The following is a 21331-nucleotide window of genomic DNA, read 5'->3' as shown; positions in this document are numbered from 1 at the left end:
ACTGCTGTGGATGTGCTGAATGTTCTTCCTGGTCATCCTTAGTGATACAGGGGTGCTTCTAGGGATTCATTATTTTATATTGTTTTATTTTTCAAAATAAATAAAAACTGAGTGAGTGCTGAGTGTCTCCAGCATCTCTGTGGAGCTGAGCCAAACAACGTCTGACATAAGGGAGTTCATTTAATTTATTTCAGTGTTCAAAAACATGTATCAGAGACAGAATAAGCAAGCAAAAAAAGGACAAAATTCTGCTCTTGAAGTGGAATACATTGTTTTTAAGCTGCAGACCACATTTGATTGTTACCTCCTATGCAGAAATCTATTGATTGCATGGAATGCTCTCAGCTTTTTACTTCAAAAGATGACAAGCATTGCTTGTAAGAGGCATGTTAATTATTTACACTACCCTCAGCAAAGTGATTATTTTGTGGTGAAATATTATACTGGTAGCTATGCGGTTTTTCATCCAAACATCTCAAAGAACTAAACAATGAATTAGCTTTTGCTACGTGAAGCATGAAGTAAAACTTAATTTTTAATGTGCTTCCATTTTAAGATTAAATTAAGGCCTAAAGTGGAAGGCCTACAATAATATTAGCTGACTTATAGTTCCAGTGCTTCTGCTATTATTTCTAAGTCTGGCTTATGCAGAAACTGTAAGGATGTGCACGCATCAGGTGGTTTTGTTAGTTGTCATTTACTTATTCATTCTGAATTTGTACAGTGTTTTATCCCCGCATTTTTACTGAATCAAGAAATGACTGTTATTCTTTGGTAGCTGACATTAGACTGATTTTTCTAAGGCTTTGAGCATCATCAAATGCCGCTAATTTCAGTGAGACCTGGGAGATTCTGGCAATGCTATTAAACAGGCTTTAGGTAAGTCCGCCCAGAAGTTGAAGCACTTATAATTCAATCTGTTAGTTGGGATTACAGAGGCATTTGAGCTAGTTGGACGTATGTATGGCATGTAGGCTTCAAAATCTATGGAAAGCAGGCACTACTAATGTTGATAAAATTAATATTAATAAAAATTAGTACTTGTAATGCTGAGTAACTCTGATATTGCACGAAGCCATCTAAAAGTAATTTACTATGTTGCATAGATCTGTAATCTTTGACTATTATCTTTGTATGTATGTAACATGGTATTTTCATTTCAGGTCTCCTACAGCCATGCTATCCATGCTTCAGGATTCTTCATTGCTTTTTTTGTTTCCCTGGTATTGACATGTGCTGTTTTCTTCATTCTTTACCGAACCCAATTATTAAGATGGAGTTTCTATAGTAAAAACCAGGTGAGTTATACATTCTTTAACAGTGTCTTATATAATTTTATTATTGATCAAATCTTGTGATACAAGGACTACAGATTACCTGAAGAGTTTTTGAAAATAAATAAAAGGGTACCAAGTGCTGGATTGGATTCACAGCTTGTGTAATGTCTTCAACCCCTAATCTTTAGCACAGTCAGATTTTGAGGGGATTTAATAATGATCTGATCAGAAGAACTGCTGGCAATTCCTGGATGTTAAGCTTCAGAACTGAGCAGTATTAGACTTGGATTTGTTTTCATCTTTCTCCTTATTTTCATCATTCGCTTTTCTCCCATAATGAAAGGCAGAAAGTCTCTGGAGTAGACCATTCACCCTGAATGCAGCAGATTTGAGTCCAAATAGTATTTATGATTATCAGGAACAGACAGGGGCTTTAATCTGGATCTCTTAGTTCTTTGGATTTGCGTTAGTCTCTTTAGTGGTTGGGTTTGAGGAAAGAGCATTTACAGTATTCTTTATTTAGGCCATGCCAGTTTGTAGAAAGTATTCCAGTACATATTGGGCCAGAGAGAGAAAATGCAGAGTTTGATGAATATTCATCAGATTGGCCCAAGTTTCATTCACTCATTTTATTAATTATTTAGATATTTATGTGAAATGGTACAACTTCAGTGGGAAGGAGCTAGAGAACTCAGTCACTATTGTGGTGATGAGAGCAGTCCTGTAAGAGAAGGAATGCTAAGAGATTTGAATCCATCCTCTGTTCATTTGGTGGGGGTCTCCTGGTGGGCTACTGGGTCAAGTGGGCAGCATCCCTCTGTCTTTTGCTGTTTCAGCTTGGGCTTGGTCTAAATATGGTGGGTTAGGATGGGAGTAATGATACAGGTGAGAGAATACCAGTCATTTGAGAATCCCCCTGGGGCTGTTGGGCAGTATAAAGTGTGTTGGCTAGTGCTGTCAAATTCAGATAATACAGACAGGGAAATTTTAACTGGTAGCTATGTTGTTAACTCTGTATTTGAATTTCAGTTTGATTTTTTTTTTTCTTTAGTAATCTCACTTTTCAAACACCCAGAAAGCTTTAATTTGTAATCCATAATGAAGGTGTCAGTTAAAGGTTTTTAAAAAAATTCCATGATAAATGTAAAGATTTGGTTGAAATACAGCTGTGAGCACATTTATGTGTGCTCTGGTGAGTGGTTTTAAGATTTTATTCTTCCTATGCCATTTAACTTCAAACCTCAGAAACCTTTTATATGCGATTTTTGGGATACTGCTGTGATGTGGCACATGTGGAGGCAGTCCAGGGAGAGCAGGGGGAAGCACTGCAGTTGGGCATTTCAGAGTGTGCTTTAGAGGCTAGAGTAGTCTCGCTGGAAATAATTTATTTTGGGACTAAGTGCATGGAGTTTGCTTTATTCAACTGTATCAGATTCAAATAATCATAGAATGGCTTACGTTGGAAGGGACCTCAAACATCATGTAGTTCCAACCCCGTGCTGTGGCTAGAGCTGCCACCTACTAAATCAGGCTGCCCAGAGCCCCATCCAGCCTGGCCTTGAACACCTCCAGGGATGGGCTTCCCCAACTTCTCTGGGCAGCCTTTTCCAGCATTTCACCATTCTTTGAGTAAACAATTTCTTTGTAACATCTAACTGAAATTTCTTCTCTTTTACCTTAAAGCCATTCTCCTTTGTCCTATCACTATATCAGATCATGGTAAAAGCTAATCCCCCTCCTGCTTATAAGCTCCCTTCAAGTACTAGAAGGCCGCAGTGAGGTTTCCCCACATTTTCTTTGTAGTTTAAATTCTGTGGACAGTTTACTTTGTCATTATTTTCAGTAAGTGGGAAAATAAGGTGAATTACATTTCTTACAGATTTGCAGTAATAGTTCTGTCTGATCCTGTGCAGAGGGGATCTCATATCAGGCTGGTAGATGAACCAGATGATCTCACAAATCACTTCCAGCCTCTCTACGGTTGAAAATTACTGTTAATACATTAATGTTTTTTATTTTTCGTAGGCCTGAAGTAATAATCCCTTTAAATAAAAAAGGTCTTGTTTTGTTTCATTTTTACAGAAAAACTTCTCATAACATTTTTTATTAAAAAGGGGCAATTTGTTCTTAGCATCAGATATCTGCAGCATTTTGTTGTGTATTATTAGACCTCAGTCTCAAGGGTGTCTCACTGATCTGTGAACTATCTGACTCACTTCTATCATTCATAGGATTAATGTTTCATTTCGTTCACCTTATAGTAGTGTAATCTTACCATACCTTGGTAGTTTGTTAAAAATTGTCGTAGAAAAGTTTATAGCAGAAAATAATCTCCTAGAGGGCTCTTGTAAGCCTACTGCAGTCTGCTGTCTTTTTTTGCATTGATTTCTTCATTTGTATTCTTGATCTGTAAGTACATATATTTTACATCTGATATATAAAAAGTTCAGCCTGAAACAAAGGTGATATATTTGATCCTAGATATGTATTTGAACTACACTTATACCCTTGCTAGCTGTCCAACGTGATGATAAGTTGGAGTCTTTCCAGTAACTCAGGGTTACCTGTAATAAGATTAGATCAGACTCTCACTGTAACTTTTTAAATAATCTGAAGCTTACTTTTTTTCTTTCTTCTTTTTTAGGACGTACAACATGAACTCAGTCAAAATCACAAACTGGAGCATTCTCACTTCAATTCAGGTGACCTGTTCAGTGAAGATGTAATTATGAATGACCAAATCATTGATATACTGACCTTTGAAGAATCAGGGAATATGCTTCAGGCTTTAGAAGAGTAAGAATTCCTGTTGTTACATCATGTTTATCACATTTATTATAAGCTAATCTTTTGAGCATGATTTGACTATCTGCCTTTTAATTGTTTTTGTAGCGTCTGTTCATGCATATGACTGTATTATTACAGTCCAAAAACCTTAAGTAGCCATCTGTGGAAATTGAAAATTACTGTAATTCACATTGCTTTACTTACAAAGTCATGTATTTATCTAGGCATTAGGCATGCAAGTTTTCCTATTTAGATTGAACATTCTGTTTTGCTTCTTTGTGGTTCATTATGGGAAGGGTGACTTCTGTGTTCAAGAAGATGTTAAAAGGTACATTCTGCTATTGCTGAATGTAGTGCTGTTTTATAGCTTTCGTCCCAGCTCACTCCTTCTGGGTGCTAGCATTTCTGTGTAGGAGCATATTTTGGAAATGCCTGACTCAGAGTCTTTAGGAGTGATCAGGGTTGTTTGGCAGAAGTGTGCAGCTATTAAAGGGCATCTCTTTTTCAGCAGAATTGGAAAAGATGTCTGCTGTGAGGACAGAGCAAGTTTTGTTAATTTAGTCTCATGGTTAACTCTGGCAAGTCAGGTTACAGTCAGTATTATGCAACTATAAAATCTGTAGAAGTTGAAAAGTTAAGAGACTCTGGAAGTAGTTTTCTTTCTTAAAGGATAACTAGCAGCATTATTATTTCCTGCATTTTCTTGATAATTTGGATGCCTAGTTTGCTTTTATAACTATATAACTGCAGATTTTGAGAGGACTTAAACTGAAAATTCACAGGTGAACGTTGAAAGGGTCAAATAATTTTTTTAACTCATTTTACTTTTTTTTTTTTTTAATCAAAGATATTTTGAATATTTTGCTATTGTAAGCCAAAATACTTTTTTATTCAGCAAGCATATGTTAGTTTGATAATTCACATATTGGTACAGCTTCGTGTCATTTTCTCTATGTGTTTTATATATAAACTTGCCAACATAGTTGATATATTCTTTCTGAATTACATTGGAATAGTAAACATGGTTGGAATCATTCTGGTGTTTTGCTCTGTTGTCCAGACACAAATGAGAAAACTACTTAGGAAAGTGTGAGCCACAGAATTTTTTTTGTCGTCTTTGCAGTATGAAGCTGTGTTAATAATTAATGCATTTTACAAAGTAACAGAGCCAAATTGTTTAGCAAATACATTAGGAACATGTGTTCAATATTTATGGACAGGGACCTCTTTGGAGTACAGGCAGTTTGTGATGTCAAGAGGATTGGCCAGAGAACAAAACATACTTTCAGTATTTCATAAGGAAGATTCTTATTTGTTTTGTGAGTTTAGTCTTAATAAGTCATTTCCTTGCTGCACATTATGCAGCAAAATAGTTTGGTTTTTGTTCTCAGTAGGTTCCTTGCTCTGTATATTTCTTAATATTGACCCACTGGCAATGAATGCTAATGAGAGGAAGCTATATGTCTGTATATAGGATTATGTAAGTGCTAGAAAATCACGGTCCAAAATGCTGTAGGTCTCTTCTATTGTACCTCTGGAGAAGAGCATAAAAATAGCTGAGCAATTTGGTTTTGTGTCCAACATGATGAAGTCTGACCATGCTTATAATCTCAGCTATTTTAAAGGCAACTTTATTTCTTTAAAATGACTTTCAATTACTGCAGCTTTTCTTTTTCATCTTGATTTCATACTATGCTATGCCTGCTTGAGTTTGGCAGCATTCTAGCTGAATATCTAGTTGAACTTGAATTTGACTGCTGATACACAGTGTATACTGACAGTTATTTTGACAGATCACTAAGTAATATGTATGCATTGAAGCTTTTTTTTTTCTGATGATAGAGGGCATTGAGGCCAATGTACTAGAGAACAGGATCAAAATGTTTCCAGGGAGTCTTGATGGAAAAGCCAAATACAATTTAGTATTGTATTAGAAATTCACCTTTTCTTTCTAAATGTAATTTCTTTAAAACCTAAACTCAAATAAAAAGTAAGAATCATGTTGTCATAGTAGCTAGACCTGAATATCCCTACATAGAAAATTGGGACAAATAATTAGATTGTTAGTACAACAAAATGAAGGAGCTAGATCTCTGTACTTCTAACTTTCAAAACGTGTGATAGAAATTTTAGAGTATGTAGGGGGAGATAATAATGCTCTATGTTTGTGTAGTGTGTGTGATGCAGGACTAGAGCAATAACAATTACAGAAGCAATAAGATCATAGAATCATAAGCCTGGGTTGAAAAGGACCTTGGGGATCATCTAGTTTCCACCTCCCTGCTGTGGGCAGGGTAAAAGATAAAGTACATATAGATGGAAGGAACCCTAAACTTTTTACTTGTAGTTCTCTGTTCTGAATGCTGTTACGAATTTGACAATTGCATAAACTGAGATAAATGCAGAAACCCTCAGAGAAACACAAACTCTTGATGGGTAATAGAAAGTAGCTCATAAGACAGAGGAAGTGAAGAAATAATTGAATTGATCAATTAAAGAACCTGTACTCTTTATATTGCTATGGCCATTTAAATGTTTGATGATGGAAAGTGGTACCAAATTTAGTGCTTAGACTTTTCCTGAATCAATTTTTTTCTGAAGAACCAATGATCTCTCAGCTCAATTTATCTTTTTTTCTTTAATTATTTTTTTTGCCTGTGCATCAGGAGAATCCTGTTTTTGTTCTGTCAGCATCTAGGCATTTTCTGGAAATCTAAACTTAATCTGTGATTCATCCATGCAAAAGCATCCTTGATTAATCATTGCATCCCTTTCTCAGCAATTTGATTTATTTACAGGGTATTCTGTATTCTCTGTAGGCTCCTATTTCAGCTGTGCTAAATTCATGCTTAGCTGTGTGGTGATGGTCACAGGACCAATGATGACCTCCTTCAGTTCAGGCCAATACAGCTACCTGTGTCTCAGAGCATCTTCTGATGCATGTGGGCCAGGCAATGCATCCTGCTCCAGCTGAAGAGGGCTGAAGCTTGGGGCACTCTGTAGCTGTTGGTGGCCTTTCAGACCTCTTGTCATTGTGTCTACACAGCATTACAGTGCAGCCTGGGTAAATGGCTACCAAATGAAATGACTGTTCAGATTATTTTATGTAACTCAACACAGCTGGAGAGTGTGAGATGCAGAGGGAGAGGCTGAAGGGAGCAAATATTGTCACCACAAATGGGTCACAGCAATTACATGTTTACAGAAATGAATGAAATAATAGTGTCAGTAGTTGATCTGTTGTTGTTACGCAATTTCCTGTGCCATTTCAAGTACAAGAGGGTCATTAGGGGATGATTTTTTTTTCTTCTCTTTTCCTTTCTTTCTAGTTCTAAAGCTAGGATTCCGGGAAATACAAGCACTGCTGTGTTTCGTAGTCTAACTCTGGGGGATGGAAATCTCCTGTACTGTCAAGATTTTTTTTTAATAAAAGCATTCCCCTGTTCAATTTACATTTAAAAAAAAAAAAAAAAGAGGGAGAAAAGAAGGAAAAAAAATCACACCTACATGTGTTAATGATGTATTATTAATCACTCAATAAATAGATGATTTAGGAAGCAAACCACATCTGTAGCTGAGTACCTTTGATGCCTGTTACACTTGAGTTGGTTTTCTTTGCTTGCCAGCACAGGAAGATAGTGTTTTGAGTCACAGTCATATGATTCCTTTATCTGACATGTAGGATTTCCCTCTGTCCTTCTTCACTTCTCTGAAGCATAACAAGACACCATGGATGGTAATACTTCTTTCTTGTCCTCCTTTCCCCTTCCTTGCTACCACCCCACTGCCTAGGGGCTGCAGTCTCCTCTGGATGCTGTAGCAGTGTGCATGCTACTAACTGGATACCTTTTGCAGATGATAGATGAGGGGCTTTTTTTGTTTTGATGAAAAAATATCACCAAAGGGAAGTTCACTTGATGATTCTCTCCCCTTTAGAATTAAAAAATTGTATCACAGTAATTTCTTATCTTTATGTTCATGTTAAAAATGTGTCTAAAAGCCATTAGTTCATTTTAGGACTGTTACATTCAGAAGCTATTAATTCTCCTGTTGTAAAATTTCCTCTGTGACCTCTAATTTGAATAATAAAACTTAAGGACACAATTATTTTATAGTTAATTAGAGGTTTCCTATGTGCGTATTTGTTTTGTTCTAATTAACTATGCTTGTTTCTTCCCTGACACTAGTTGCTTTCCTGTATTCTGTTATTAGGTCCGTGGAAGACATTGGACTCTCTCTCTCTGTTTCTCTGTGTTTGGCATATGGGATTTTCACCTTCCAGATATTTCTGACAGATCTTTAAATCTTCTTCCTCTTCAAGTGAGTTAAAAATCTTTACACTTGCTGTTTGCAGCTTCATTTTCTGTCTGTTCACTTTTCCTTTCCACTCCCCTTTTGTACACCTATCTTCTGTCCTATCCTTACTCTTTCTCTGCATACTTTGCCCAGAAGAAGCTTTGATCTTTTTCATCAATGGGCTGACATCTGCTAACTCTGCTTCACTGACTTTCATGTTTCTATTGTGTTGAATACGCTCAGGAAGAGATGCAAGACCTTTTAAGCATCAATTGCTTGAAGAGTGCAGAGTGTTTAAAGTAACTTATTAAATCTATTTTGGTCTAAGAATGCAGACTGTGAGGTAATGATTTTTTTCTCCTGAGTAACACAAAGCATTGCTCATTTAATGTGGTTGATTGTAAGCATTGTTCTCCTTGGGGACTTATGTCTGAAAGCATTCGTTGTATTCTTGTGGATTCTTTTTTTTGTGCTGACTGCTTGTGTCAAAGACTTTCAGAAGTAGGTTAATGCCAAGAACTGCCTATTGATGTCTAAGATGCAGCTTGCTAAGGATCAGGGTACCTTCAAACCTAGATGCACCTCTCATTGGTGTGAGAGCTTGAGGCAAGGTGCACGTGGTTGGCTTGATTTGCTCCTGCAGCCTGCTTGTAGGACGCTGATCAGAAGCAGAGCACATCATATAAGGTACAAGGCACATTTCAGATTTTTGTAGACAAAATCTTTCTTCAGCTGTCACTAAAAAGTGACTGCTGCATGCCAGGATGTGACCTATGAGAGCTGTGGCTTACAATTATTTTTTATTCTTGTTATTACCCCGAAATTGGTGGAACAACTCATCTGCTTCTTCTGCTCCATTGTATTCTTAATAAATATGCTGTCAGGAAAGTAGAAGGTGAGACTTGCAGGTAATCATGATCTTAAAAGCCTTGCTTATCATCAAGTGGGTGATAAGGTAAACTATATCTCCTGCTTTTGGCACTGGGATCTTGAGGAGCAGAGTTAATCAGGTACCATAGTTCCTCCTGTTAAGCAGATGAAAATCTTACTCAGAACGCAGTCAGGTGTAGTCTGGAATGACTTGCAGTAAAAAGAAATAAATGCTGTGGGAAAAGTAAGGGAAATATAACCGTAAGATAACTGAAAGTTTTTTGGTGCTGTTCGGTTTTGGTTTCATACTTGGATCACTGCTGAAGAAGACTATAAAACCAGTAAGGAGGTAGATTAGGAGTAGCTTAACCTTTGTTCCAAGCTTTGGTGGAAGAAAGTCTGCATTTGTTGTTAAGAGGTTAATGTTGTGTTACAAGCTGTCTATCAAAGTGGGAAACTGTGAGGCATTGCCTTTTAGTGACAGAGTAAAGGAATTGAAGTCTTTCACGTTTCAATGAGAAAAGGTTGTGACATGCTGTGAGCACCATTTGGCTGCAGAACAAATAAAAACAATAATTCAGCTTAACTGCAAATAAAAAAAGAATGGATGGCTTTTGGTTTTCAAAAGTATTTTGTAGATTTTGTAGATTTTTTTAAAAGGTTCTTAATCTACATGGAAGCATACAGAGCTGTATTTTCATCTAAATTGGCATGCGAGGGCAAAAAATACCTGCTTATTTGAATTGGTAAAGCTACAGAAATTACCATAGATAAGTCCTATATGAAATGAGAGTAATTGTCATTCCAGTTTAATTAACACTAAAGATAATTGAGACTGTATTCATATGTAACATAGCATTTATGGCATTTTGTTTCACAAAAATTAAACTGTCTTTTCCAGAACTTTATTACTCTTATAGAAAGAGATACATCAGCTTTTTCAACTTTTTTTTTTTTTTTTACATCAGCACATAATCAAACCTTTCCCTATACCCTGCAGAGAATACAAAAGAGTAATGCATTAATATGGATGGCAATTTATAGTCTATTCAGTTGCTCACTTCATCTACATTGTGTGCTTACTGGCACAGTTTTGTTATCGTTCTCAGTTTTGTTTTTGCGGAATGTTTTGGTGTTTGTTATTTTTTCTTTTAAAATGAGGGAATGTTTTGCATTGCAAAGAAAACGGTTGCCTTTTCTTCCTCCAAAACAGAAGTGTATGAATATACATCTTTCATTGAAGTTAATGTAGTAGAAGTCAGTTCACTCTACTTTTAAATAAATGATTACTGTCATGATCAGTAAACTCATATGGTGATGTATTCCTGCACTTCTCTCGCTACCATTTTCATTTACACAGCATTCAATGAATTTAGATATCCTTGTTTTATGATAGCAATTTCATGAGATGTGAAACAGTCTTGATGGTTTCTCTACAGCTTGGAAGTTGCCAGTCTGACTCGGGCAGATACTGATTTGGAGGCATATCAAATGCAGATCTGCAAAGAAGTGATTGATATGATGATGAAGAACATGGTGTTAAGTCACAGCCTCATTCCACACGTGGAGAAGAGGATGAGTTCAGTTTTCAAAAAGCAGTTCCTTACAATGGAGAGAGAGTTTCAGGAAGAGCACGAAAGGAAGGTTGTGGCTTTAACAGCTGAGTGTAATCTGGAAACAAGGAAGAAGATGGAGACTCAACGCCAGAAGGAGAGAGCTGCAAATGAAGAGGCTGAAGAGTTAATGAAAAAAGTGAATGAAATGGTAAGTCTTGTACAGAGTGAAGAAACTTCGCACGATGTAGTTTTATGTAAATGGTTTCTCTTTTGCAGTAGGATGGCTGAGTTGTTCTCTTAGAGGACTGTGCAAATTAATTGTTTTCAAAAGATCAGATTTAATGAGAGTGGGTACTAGCAAGAAACTGTTTTGCTTTACCAGGAAAATGAAATCATCTTGAGAATCTGTGACACCTGAAAACAAAAGGCCACCACTATCTTGCTTTATTTTTTGCTTGCATAGTTGCTCACCCTTGCAAAGTAGTTCATTATTTATTATTTTGTACTGCAGCAGTTCTAGGAAAGAAATTCTAGGAAAGAAAGTATTTTACACATTCGGAGTAGAATCATAAGCCTTATCTGCATCATAAAACCTACAGTACAGATAAAATTTCTCCAATATTCTTATTTTGAAGAGAATGAAAATACATTAGCCAACTCCACCAAGGACTGTTTTTTTCTAAACCAAACGAAGGCAACCAGAGCAGTCCATATTTAAAGCAGAGCAGGAAGTGAAATTTTCTTGGAAATAGCCTCTCAGTAACAGTGAGATAAATCATGTTAAGATGAATATGATTCTTTACAAGTTTAGGGTTCTCTATAAGTAAAATCTTAGTGCTTATGCCTGTTACTTTTGATCAGAGATTTCTGACTGAAGGGGTATTAATGCCTAGGATTTCATAGGTGGTCATTTCAGGAAGTAGAGCTGAAGTGATCTGACCTCCATTTCAGTGTCCCTGATACAAAATCATCCTCAGTTCCTCTACATCTTCTTTCAAATATTTTACAGTAAAACTGATTTATTTTTTTTTTTCCTTTTTAATTCACATGTCTGGAGAGAATTCTGGTAATTTCTGAATGTTTCACCTCTGTAACCTTAAAATGCTAAAATATTCAAGTTTAATGTTTCATGCTTGTCTATGTTCATAACTCAAGTTGAAGAGGATGACTTGGTGGGAAGAAATAGCACAGTTCGTGATTTACCAGTGGTGCTTTGGTTCTGGAGCACATGTGGGTGTGTGGGTATTGGATGTGGCGCTTCTGAATTTCCAGCTGTCTTTGGATAAGTTGTTTCTAGTAATAGATTCTCTTAGACCTTTATACATGCCTGTGTCTGCTGTCATTATAGACATTTCCTAAGTTTTTGGCATTCTGTAAAAACACTTGATTTTTTTTTCTGTTTGCATACCATATACCTGTAATTGTGAAGGACTTCAATAGCAACTTGTGATAACAAATTAGAGAAAAGTGTTTTGCTGAGGGTTTGCTGGTGAAGTACCCTCAGCATGCTGAGGCTCTGGAAGAACTTTGATTTCAGATTATTCAGAGTTCAGTGTTCAAATTTTTACTAAACATGCATTCAGTCCAGCAGATTTTATTTGCACTAAATACATTGCTGCTCTTTCAGTCTTGTTTATATTAGAAATCCCAAACAGTAGCTGTCATTAAAAAAATTAAGACCATTTGTCCTTATGCATTTATGATCTACTTATGTTCTGTTACCCAACTTTCAGTCCCCTAAGATCCTGACAGTAGTTATGCTTTTTGAAAGAGAACGGTAAAACCCAGCAGAATGTATGAAAGAATGTGGTTGGTTTTTTTTTTTACTTGCCATGGAACTTGGTCCAAGAGGACATGCTGGAGAATTAGGGATGTCTCACACTTGAACTCCTGCCAGTGGGTGACGTCAGAGCGACAGCGGTGACAAGCAGCTGCAGCAAAAGCTTCTTCATCCTTTTTGGTCAAAACAAAGAATGGATATTCCTTGCCTTTTTGATCAATTGTTCATTGCCTACAGTGCATCGCTTGGGAATGAGGGGTGAGCTTAGGGAGGCTCAGTGCAGAGGATAGTTTTGTCAATATGAATAGTATGAAATTCAGAACAAGACTCACATAACAATTTGAAAGCTCTGCTGACATAAGAAGTATCCTTTGCTCTTTGGGACATGCATGTTTTGATTCGAAAATGAGTTCATGCCATCTGTGATTAAAACTGCAAATACGTAAATCTTACTGGAGAGCTATGAGAAAGTATTTCTTGCAAAGAAGCTTTTAAATTAATTACCATTTAATTCTGTTCCATTGTTGTAACTCTAAAATGGCTCTATTGGATTAATTTGTAGAAACCGATAGATAAAGTAGGTCACTGATAATCAAAACTTCCAAAGATTTGCAATGTAATAGTTTTTTTTCTAATTTGTATGTTTTTAGATATCTGTGTTTTCTGACTTATGTAAGTCTACTCAATTTTAATATGATTTCAACATTGCTGAATGTAAGAAATTAATTTCATATGTTGAATCTCATGAAGTTGGTTTACCTTCAAGAATGCTTCTCAGTTCTAATAATGCCTTGGAAGCATCATTTGGGTTATAAACTGACTATTGTACAATCCATCATTCCAGCAGATAAACATGGAAAGTGTGCACAGATTCAGTATTAGCCTTCTTCAAACCTGAAATGATAGCAATCAGAGTGTGCATAAAAAACATACGAGCTACTAACTTCAGTGCTTTAAGATATTTTGAATGCTGAATTTATTCAGAGTTATTTATTATTCTCTTCTCTGCAGCCTGCTGTAGAATACAGAAGTCTTCTGGATAGACTTCACAGTCTGGAGCGGGACCATCTGAAGAGGTTCCTTCTGGTAAAGCAGGAGGAGTATTTTGCAAAGGCTTATAGACAGCTGACTGTTTCCCAGAGAAAGGAGCTCCATAGCATCTTCTTTACACAGATAATAAATGCTACTTTCAAGGGAGAACTGAAACTGGAAATAGCAAAATCATTAGTGGAAGATTACTCTAAAATACAGGTAATGGGACAACTGTTCTCTTATTAAGCTGATGACAGAATACAAACCCATAGTAACTTTTGTAAAATATTTCAGGAAGCGTATGCACTTGTGCCTAAAATGTATTACCAATATATTATCACTTTTATAGCTAATTTTCATAGGAATAACATTTAAAAGTATATTACCATTATTATGTATGTTTAGATATCTGTACAACTGTATATGAATGCATTTGCACAGCCTTTTTCTGCAACAGTGAATTAGATGTATTTGCTACAATATTATTTGCTAAGTACTTGACTTCTGTTTTCCTTGGTAATATTTTCAAAGTGCCCAAGATTTTAAAGCTAGTCTTTACTGCTTAAGGAAAATAAGACTAAGAGGTCACCTATGTCATGCAGAAGAAATAAGGCTGAAACCTACACTATGCATGGGGAGATTGTGATATACAAATCTGAAGTTTTGCAGTATTTTGGGTCTGTGCATAGCTCCTGAAAGCTGACTTAGTAGAGTTCTGTCCTTGAGCCCTTTTCCACAGAGTGGACTGTAAGCAGATTTGTGTTAGTGCAGCAAACTTCTGGTTCCAAGTCTGCCCTAGGTGATGTTAATGGGGCCCCCAGCTTCTGACAGAAATGTCAGGGTACATTGCAACAGCATAGTGTGTGTCCTTGAAGGACTTTTTACTGTTTGTGTTGGAAGTTAGTGTTATGGATTCTAAAAACTCTGGGAATTGTTCTTCTGCCTGTTTCTTGACGAATGAGTGTCGGGATCCTAGACATTGAGGTTTTGGAGGTTATAAAGCAATATCTGAAAAGTAAGTGTTAAAACATAAGGTCCACTTGTAAAACTAGGTGCATTGTCAATGCTTTGTACAAAAAAAGCCTCACATGGGTCACTAAAAGACATACATGCTATAAAAACTTCTCCAAAAGGTAGCTAAGCAACCATAAATGATAGGGCAAATGAAAGAAATCCTGAAGATGTTTGTTTTGCTACTTGAACGTGGGTGACCTAAGTATTAGAATTTGTCTTAGATACCTGAATGTGTGCTAGAAACCATCCTGTACACACCTTTGGTGTCTACTGCAGCCACTTGTAGACTTAAGCCTTTCCTATTCCAAACTGTTGAAAGCAGAAACTTCTGAGCCAGCCTGTGTACAGCTAGTGTGGATTTTCCCATGCCGTGCTGGACACATGTAGGAGATGTATACTTGTCTTTGAAGTCAATTTAGGAGAGTACACATAAAATAGAGGTATTCATACCAAAGGCTCTTTGTGTTATTTTCTTTTGATGAAATAATGTTAATAATTCAACATGATCTCCAGACTTAAGTTTGTATGAGCTCACTGTTTTTTTCACTTGTAAAAAGTTTTTAACTTCTCTCTGTTTAGGAGCAAGTCTGACCTGATACCCTTAGGTGTTAGTTGAAATTAACATTATATCTAATTAGATATGTTTGTTCACGTTCTTTCCTGTAGGGAGACATTGAAGAGCTAATGGATTTTTTGCAAGCTAGCAAGAAGTATCATCTGAACAGAAGATTTGCTTACAGGGAATATCTTATAAGAAACATACAGTTAAGGGATTCTCAGGCCTCTGCTCTTATAAATGCAGCAGCAACTCAGATATTGAATCTCATTAATAAGATGGAAAGGTAAATGCCTCAGTTGTTTTTTTGGTATCTATCTTGGTGTTTATGTTTCCTAGCAAGAAAGGTGAATAAAAATATGTGTGGGGGTTGAGTTTATTCTAATATTTTGTAACTGATACCAGTGTCAATTGGCTGAAAAACAATCCAGCACTGCTGCTACAGGTCCTGTGTATGCATCTTAATTTGTGTGTTTCAGATGTCTGTATTGGTGTTATTCACTGGCATCATATGGGGCATGCATTCAGAGAGCAAGTTTAACATAGGTAATGCAACACCAGCCTTTTGGCATCAGTGGCAAGAGTCAGCACTGGACAGATATATCAGACTTTACCTTGTGTATTTTCTTTCATGATGTTGACTTACATTAAAAGTAATTTAATATTAGAAAGCAGGAAGTCTGTCCAAAACCAAAAGATTGCATCTGTTGAGATGGTACATTAACTTATTTAATTCATGTAGCCTTTGCTTACTCTTCCTGTTTACTGACATGCTGAGTTCAGCCTCAAGATTTGTTGATCAGAGAGTGGTTCTTCCCATATGCTTAGACTGCTTTGCCTATTTTGCTAAAATCTGCAGCTGTGTGGCTCTAAGACAGAAATAAATCTCTTGGCATAGGAAATAGAACTCAGGCACATCTTCCACAGAAAGTTCCTTTCCATCAGTTTGTGCCTCTTTTCAGAAATGTATTATGCAAGAAATGTTCTGAGATGTTTTCACAGATGTCATTATGTGAAAGGCCTTAATGAGAAACTTATCTGTATAACCACTGCGTCCTTGGATCAAATCATTGCAATAACAACTGGAACTTCTCAAGTCGAAAAATATGTTCCACTCAGTGTTCAATGCTTGTTACTGCGCTTAATAGTCAGAAAACAGATCAACAACAGAATGAAGAGAAGACATGTAGTATTAGTAAGGCCTAGTGGATTTCATCCCCAGAAATATAATAGGAGGGATGATTGTACACGCATACAAAAAAAATACCCTTCCTCCAAAAAGCCAACAGCTTCTTCCCTCTTAAAGCATAATTTCCAAGATGAAAAATAATTCCGTAGTGCTCCCCTTCCAAACTTCTCAGACTGGCAGAAAAAGAAAATGTATCCATAGTTCTAGATGACATTTGTAGAGAATAAATCCCATCTCACTTTTTGAGTGTAGAACTAGTTATTTTCCTGTAACTTCCCATATCTGCTGGGTCACAAATTCCATTCAAGCAAATTTTGCCCAGATTCTTATTCAAATTCCATTCTAAAGAACAAATTACAGAATGTAGTTATTTAAATTTTTTGCTAGTTATTTTTTTTTCCTACAAGCAAACTGAAATATACTAGTATAAACCCAGAGGAAGTTATAATCTGTGCTAGGCAGGATTGAATTTCAGTTTTTACCTCTAAACTGATTTAAGGCATATTTACAAATTTGGGAGTTAAAATTTGAGCAAGAGTAGTTTGGAGCTGCTACTTTAAATTTATGTCCATAATATCGTCTTATTTTTCGTACTACTGTTTCAACTGCTTGTCTAAATGTAAATACAGATCTATCTTGATTCGTTGTGTTTAGCTTTGGTACTGGGCCTGAAACTTACAGTTACAAATGGAATTCTAAAATGTAGAACTGTTTATCTTGAGTTGAGAAACAAATGTATATCAAATTAACAGATTCAGAAATAAATGTAACAAGTAAGTTGTATGGGTAGAGACCATAATAGAATATATAAAATGTATCAGAGAGCAAGGCAGTTCAAAATAAACGTGAAAATGATTATTTGTAGCCTGAAATAGAGGCATAAAAAAAAAAAAAAGAAAAAAAAAAAGAAAAAAAAAAAAGAATTCTAGGGAGATTTGTGAACATTTTAAATGAAATAAAACAGCCAGGTTTGTTAAATTGAACTTTCTAAAGATAGCAGTTAAATAAAATATCATTTTTAATAGGACTGGCTGCGTGTACTTGGTGCTGTTTGGAAATCAAGCCTGTGAGTTGCAGTGTTGGAATGCAGGAAAACAAATTTTAAAATTCCAACACTAATGATACATTTTCAGAGGTGTCTGGGCTCTTTGTGTTTTCCCTTACAGAGTCAGTGAGTCAAAAGGCAACCGGAGAAAGTATTTAGCCCAGTGTTGTTCTGAGTATACACAGAGATGCAGAGCTCTTGATATTTTTGAACTGCAGCAGCTGTAACATTGCATTGTTCTTGTGCAAATATCTGCACTTTCAAAGAAGTTTTCTTAGTTCTCAAAAATCCTCACATTTTAATATCTATAAGCATTCGTTATGAATTGTGTTTTTTGAAGCAGGGTGTTGCTTTGATCTTTTCTTACAAAGATAGTCAAAGCATCTTGTATTGTTCTGAATATTCTTCATTTACGTGGTCCTTATTATAAACTAAGCAATTTTCCACACAGTGTCTTGCTGAACCTTTCAGGAAGAAGTTGCTGGAAAGTGAATATCTCCAGTAGTAATGCAACAGCACAAAGCTTTTTCATGATTTCTTACAGCCTTTTCTGCATACAGCTCTTTTCTGTGTTAAGCTTTTACAGCCTTGAATTATTTACTTCAGTTATTATTGGTAGTATGCCAGCTTGGCAGGTAAAATCCTAAAATAGCTAAAGTGCAGTAACCTGGACATCATCATGCAGGTTCTCTGCATACAGTCTGTTTTGAGACAGCCTCCATATACAGCTTTTCTGATTGATCTCTTCTGCTTCAGTGACTTTCTTCTCCAGCCTCCATAAAACATTTCTTTGCTGGGGTACAGCTTTCATTAGGCAGTTCTCCATTACATTTAATACAATCTACTACTTTTTATTTTTAGTGCTTTTACTATACATTTTTTCTGTAAACCTTTAGGCTTTCATTCTGTACAGAGAAGTCAAGGTTTTTTTCCAATTGACCTATGATGTGTGCTTCTTGTGAGCCCACACTGCATCTCTGTACCTTCCAAGACGCTAACTGCATTTGCATGAATCTTCCTGTAAACCTCTCTGTCATTACTCCAGTATTCTCCTTCATTAACATTCTCCTTGTACAAAAACATTAAACACATGCCTGCACATTTTTTCAATGTCTGGTATGCTGAGACCAAGCATATCATACAATCTTATACTATTTCACTGTCTTTCTCCTCTCCTTTTGTTTTGTATTTCAGTTCACAGTCCTTTGGTAACAGAGTGTCTTTCATTTCTAATACACCAACTGTTTTTACTCTGTATTTGTATGGAACTAGAAATGAAGTTCTCTTGGAATGACAGAGCCTCCTAGGAACTACCATAATACTGATTAATAGAAGTTACCGTTTAAACTCCTATAGACCTCTGAAATGGCAGGAGTTCTGCCCACTATTTTATTATGTGGGATTTTTAAGTAGATTCCAAATAAATAGATCATCAAATGCAGTTTGAGAAAAAGGCGTATGGATCTCTAAATAATCAACAGACCTGAACTTCAATAATGTAGACTCTTTTTTTTTTTTTAATCCTAAGATAAATCATCTTCTTCCAGTCATTCTATGTAGCATGTCTATTTTGAAATTTTTCATTTGCAGGATGATTCCAGCACATCTATCTTTTTCTATTGCAGATCTTTCCACTGCTCTGGACAGGGATTTTAATTGGGTGCAGTAAGACTGGGTTTATTTCTTCAATGTGAGACAGGCTGAAGGTGTTAAGAATAATACTTGGTTATTATCTTACCATAATAAATCTACCTTTGATGCAATAATCTTTTGCCTTGGGCTTGATCAGAAAGGAAGCATGAGATCTATCAAATACAGATACGAAACTTGGTGCTCTTAGGTCCATAATGATTTGCTTGGACATAACACTGAACTTTATTTACTTTCAAGGCAAAAATGACTTTGCCAAAATATATGAGAATAATGTTTGATGAATTGCTCTCAAGTTGCTGAGAGGTGTTTTAATCCTCCTTACAGAGGAGTAGAAAAATGCAGTAGACACTGGAAGAAACCTCTGTAAAAGGAGGCATTCTCTAGTTGACATAGCTGTGAGAATGCAGATCTAAGTTTCTTTCCAGCACAGTCAGTACATGGGGGTTATTTTGTGGCTTGCTCAGATATCTGCAGATGCATGAGCTCTACTTGGAGAGGTGAGAGTTGTGGAATTTGGACACCACGTTTATAATGCAGTTACTGCAATCAAGTTAAAACTTTATATTCTCCTTCACTTATTTTAGCTTATAGTTTGAAGATTTTACTTAGTTAGAATAAGGCTGCAACAGTATGAACAAATCCTAATAAAACAGAATTAGACCCCATACATGGAGAAGGTTGTGGTGGTAGATTGCTATGTTTAGCCATTACTGTAGCTTATTAATTCTGCTAGGTATCATGCTGGAACAGAGACCTGAAAGACCAACATATAAAGACCAACATACCAAATTTTTCAAAATTGTATTGAACCCAAGCTTTGTATGTAATATTGATATGGGAAGAGGGGATTTGGAAATTAAACCAGGAAATGTTTGGACAACATCCAGATTCAGCTTTGGAAGAGGTGCTTTCTGTTCAAAATTTCATTTGGCCTTTTCAGCACCACTTCAAAACTCCAGTGTGCTTAATATAAACTTTATAAATAAACTTAATATAAAATATAAACAGCCCAGCAGACTGGCCTGACTTAAGATAGTCTGCGTTAAGATGCTCTTCCATTCTTCTGTTGTTTGAGAAAGATTTGGGAATTTTCTATTGTAAATAGTGTAAATAGGACAGCAGACAATTTTAGAAATTAGATTTGAGTGTATAGGAAGAGAATTTTTATAACTATTAAACTATTATTTGTATTTTGCTTAGTCTTTAGTGTTAGATAGCAACTGCGGGTAGATCTAAACTTCAGTTTGAAATAACCGTGTGCCTAAGACCGAGAGTTTGCTCTGTCATAGTATTATATTTCACTGTTTGAAATCTTTTTCTTCTTTAAATGCAATAGGAAAGCTGAATCTAAGTGTTTTTATTTGATTAAATTACATCCTTAAAAGAGAAAATTGCTTTTAATGAGAAGGAAATATAAAAGGCATCTAGAGTTGCATCCCAGTGGCATTAAATGAAAAATGTAAATATTATGAATAATATATAAGGTTTGAAATGTCTCATTTGAATATTACTTACATTACTAGATGATATGTAATTGGTTTTGCATTTGCCTTCCCTTTCTTCCTTCTTCCCATTCCTTCTTCATACTCTGCCCTCACAAACTGTCTTGATTCTGCATTCATCTTTGAAATTAGGGCTATCCTTCTGTTATCTGCTTGTCCATTTAAGAATTATGTTACTGCTAAAAAAACAAAGATCTTTCTTTGTGGCTGCTTTGTGGAGCCTTATTACTGTACTAATTGCTTTAAATATCTTTTTTGCTCATAAGAATTGGGGGGTAAGAGGTTTCAAACACCATTATTATTACAGAGCGGGTCATCTATGTGAAAGTCATTTGGAAATGCTGCTGGACCGAGCTGAGGCTGAAATTAATTCTGTTAAACAAAAATTCGATCATGATTTAAAACAAGAAAAGCAAAAGCTTCATCAGAAGCTCATTACCAAACGAAAGTGGAAAATGTTGCAAAAGGTAATTATTTTCAGTAGATTTATTTTTCCAGGGCTTAACGTGAAGGAAAAATTGAATGTGCTGAAAAGTAAGGCATAGTTCTTAGGTTGGAGGTCAGCCAAAACAGAGATGAAAATAAATGTTCACTTTTATTTGCTGTGTATGGTCATGTATTGTACTGTGTTTATTATTCAGTAATTAACAGCTTTTCATAAAAAAAAAAAAAAGAAAAAGGCCTGCAACGAAATTAATGTAAGTGAAGAAACTCATGAAGCCCATTTGCTTAGTCTGCTTGTGCATTGTTACAGTTTTATCTTTTTGGGATTGG

At 35.9% G+C, this 21331-nt stretch overlaps 1 protein-coding gene across 1 annotated transcript in view; it reads left to right on the top strand.

Moving 5' to 3' along the window:
• The window catches only part of EVC2 (EvC ciliary complex subunit 2), a gene marked incomplete at both ends in the record, with an annotated part of 62153 nt that overhangs the window by 19615 nt on the left and 21207 nt on the right, over nt 1-21331 (top strand). Inside the window, 6 exons of the mRNA XM_079534149.1 lie at nt 1164-1298; nt 3922-4073; nt 10670-10994; nt 13578-13817; nt 15279-15454; nt 20865-21024. Coding sequence (XP_079390275.1) covers nt 1164-1298; nt 3922-4073; nt 10670-10994; nt 13578-13817; nt 15279-15454; nt 20865-21024 — 1188 coding nt within the window. The remainder of the gene's footprint in view (nt 1-1163; nt 1299-3921; nt 4074-10669; nt 10995-13577; nt 13818-15278; nt 15455-20864; nt 21025-21331) is intronic.

This window comes from Tetrao urogallus, assembly GCF_951394365.1.
Source record: "Tetrao urogallus genome assembly, chromosome: 4".
Taxonomy (NCBI): domain Eukaryota; kingdom Metazoa; phylum Chordata; class Aves; order Galliformes; family Phasianidae; genus Tetrao; species Tetrao urogallus.
Note: the sequence above shows the minus strand (reverse complement) of the source record. Positions and strands in the feature narration are given on the sequence as shown.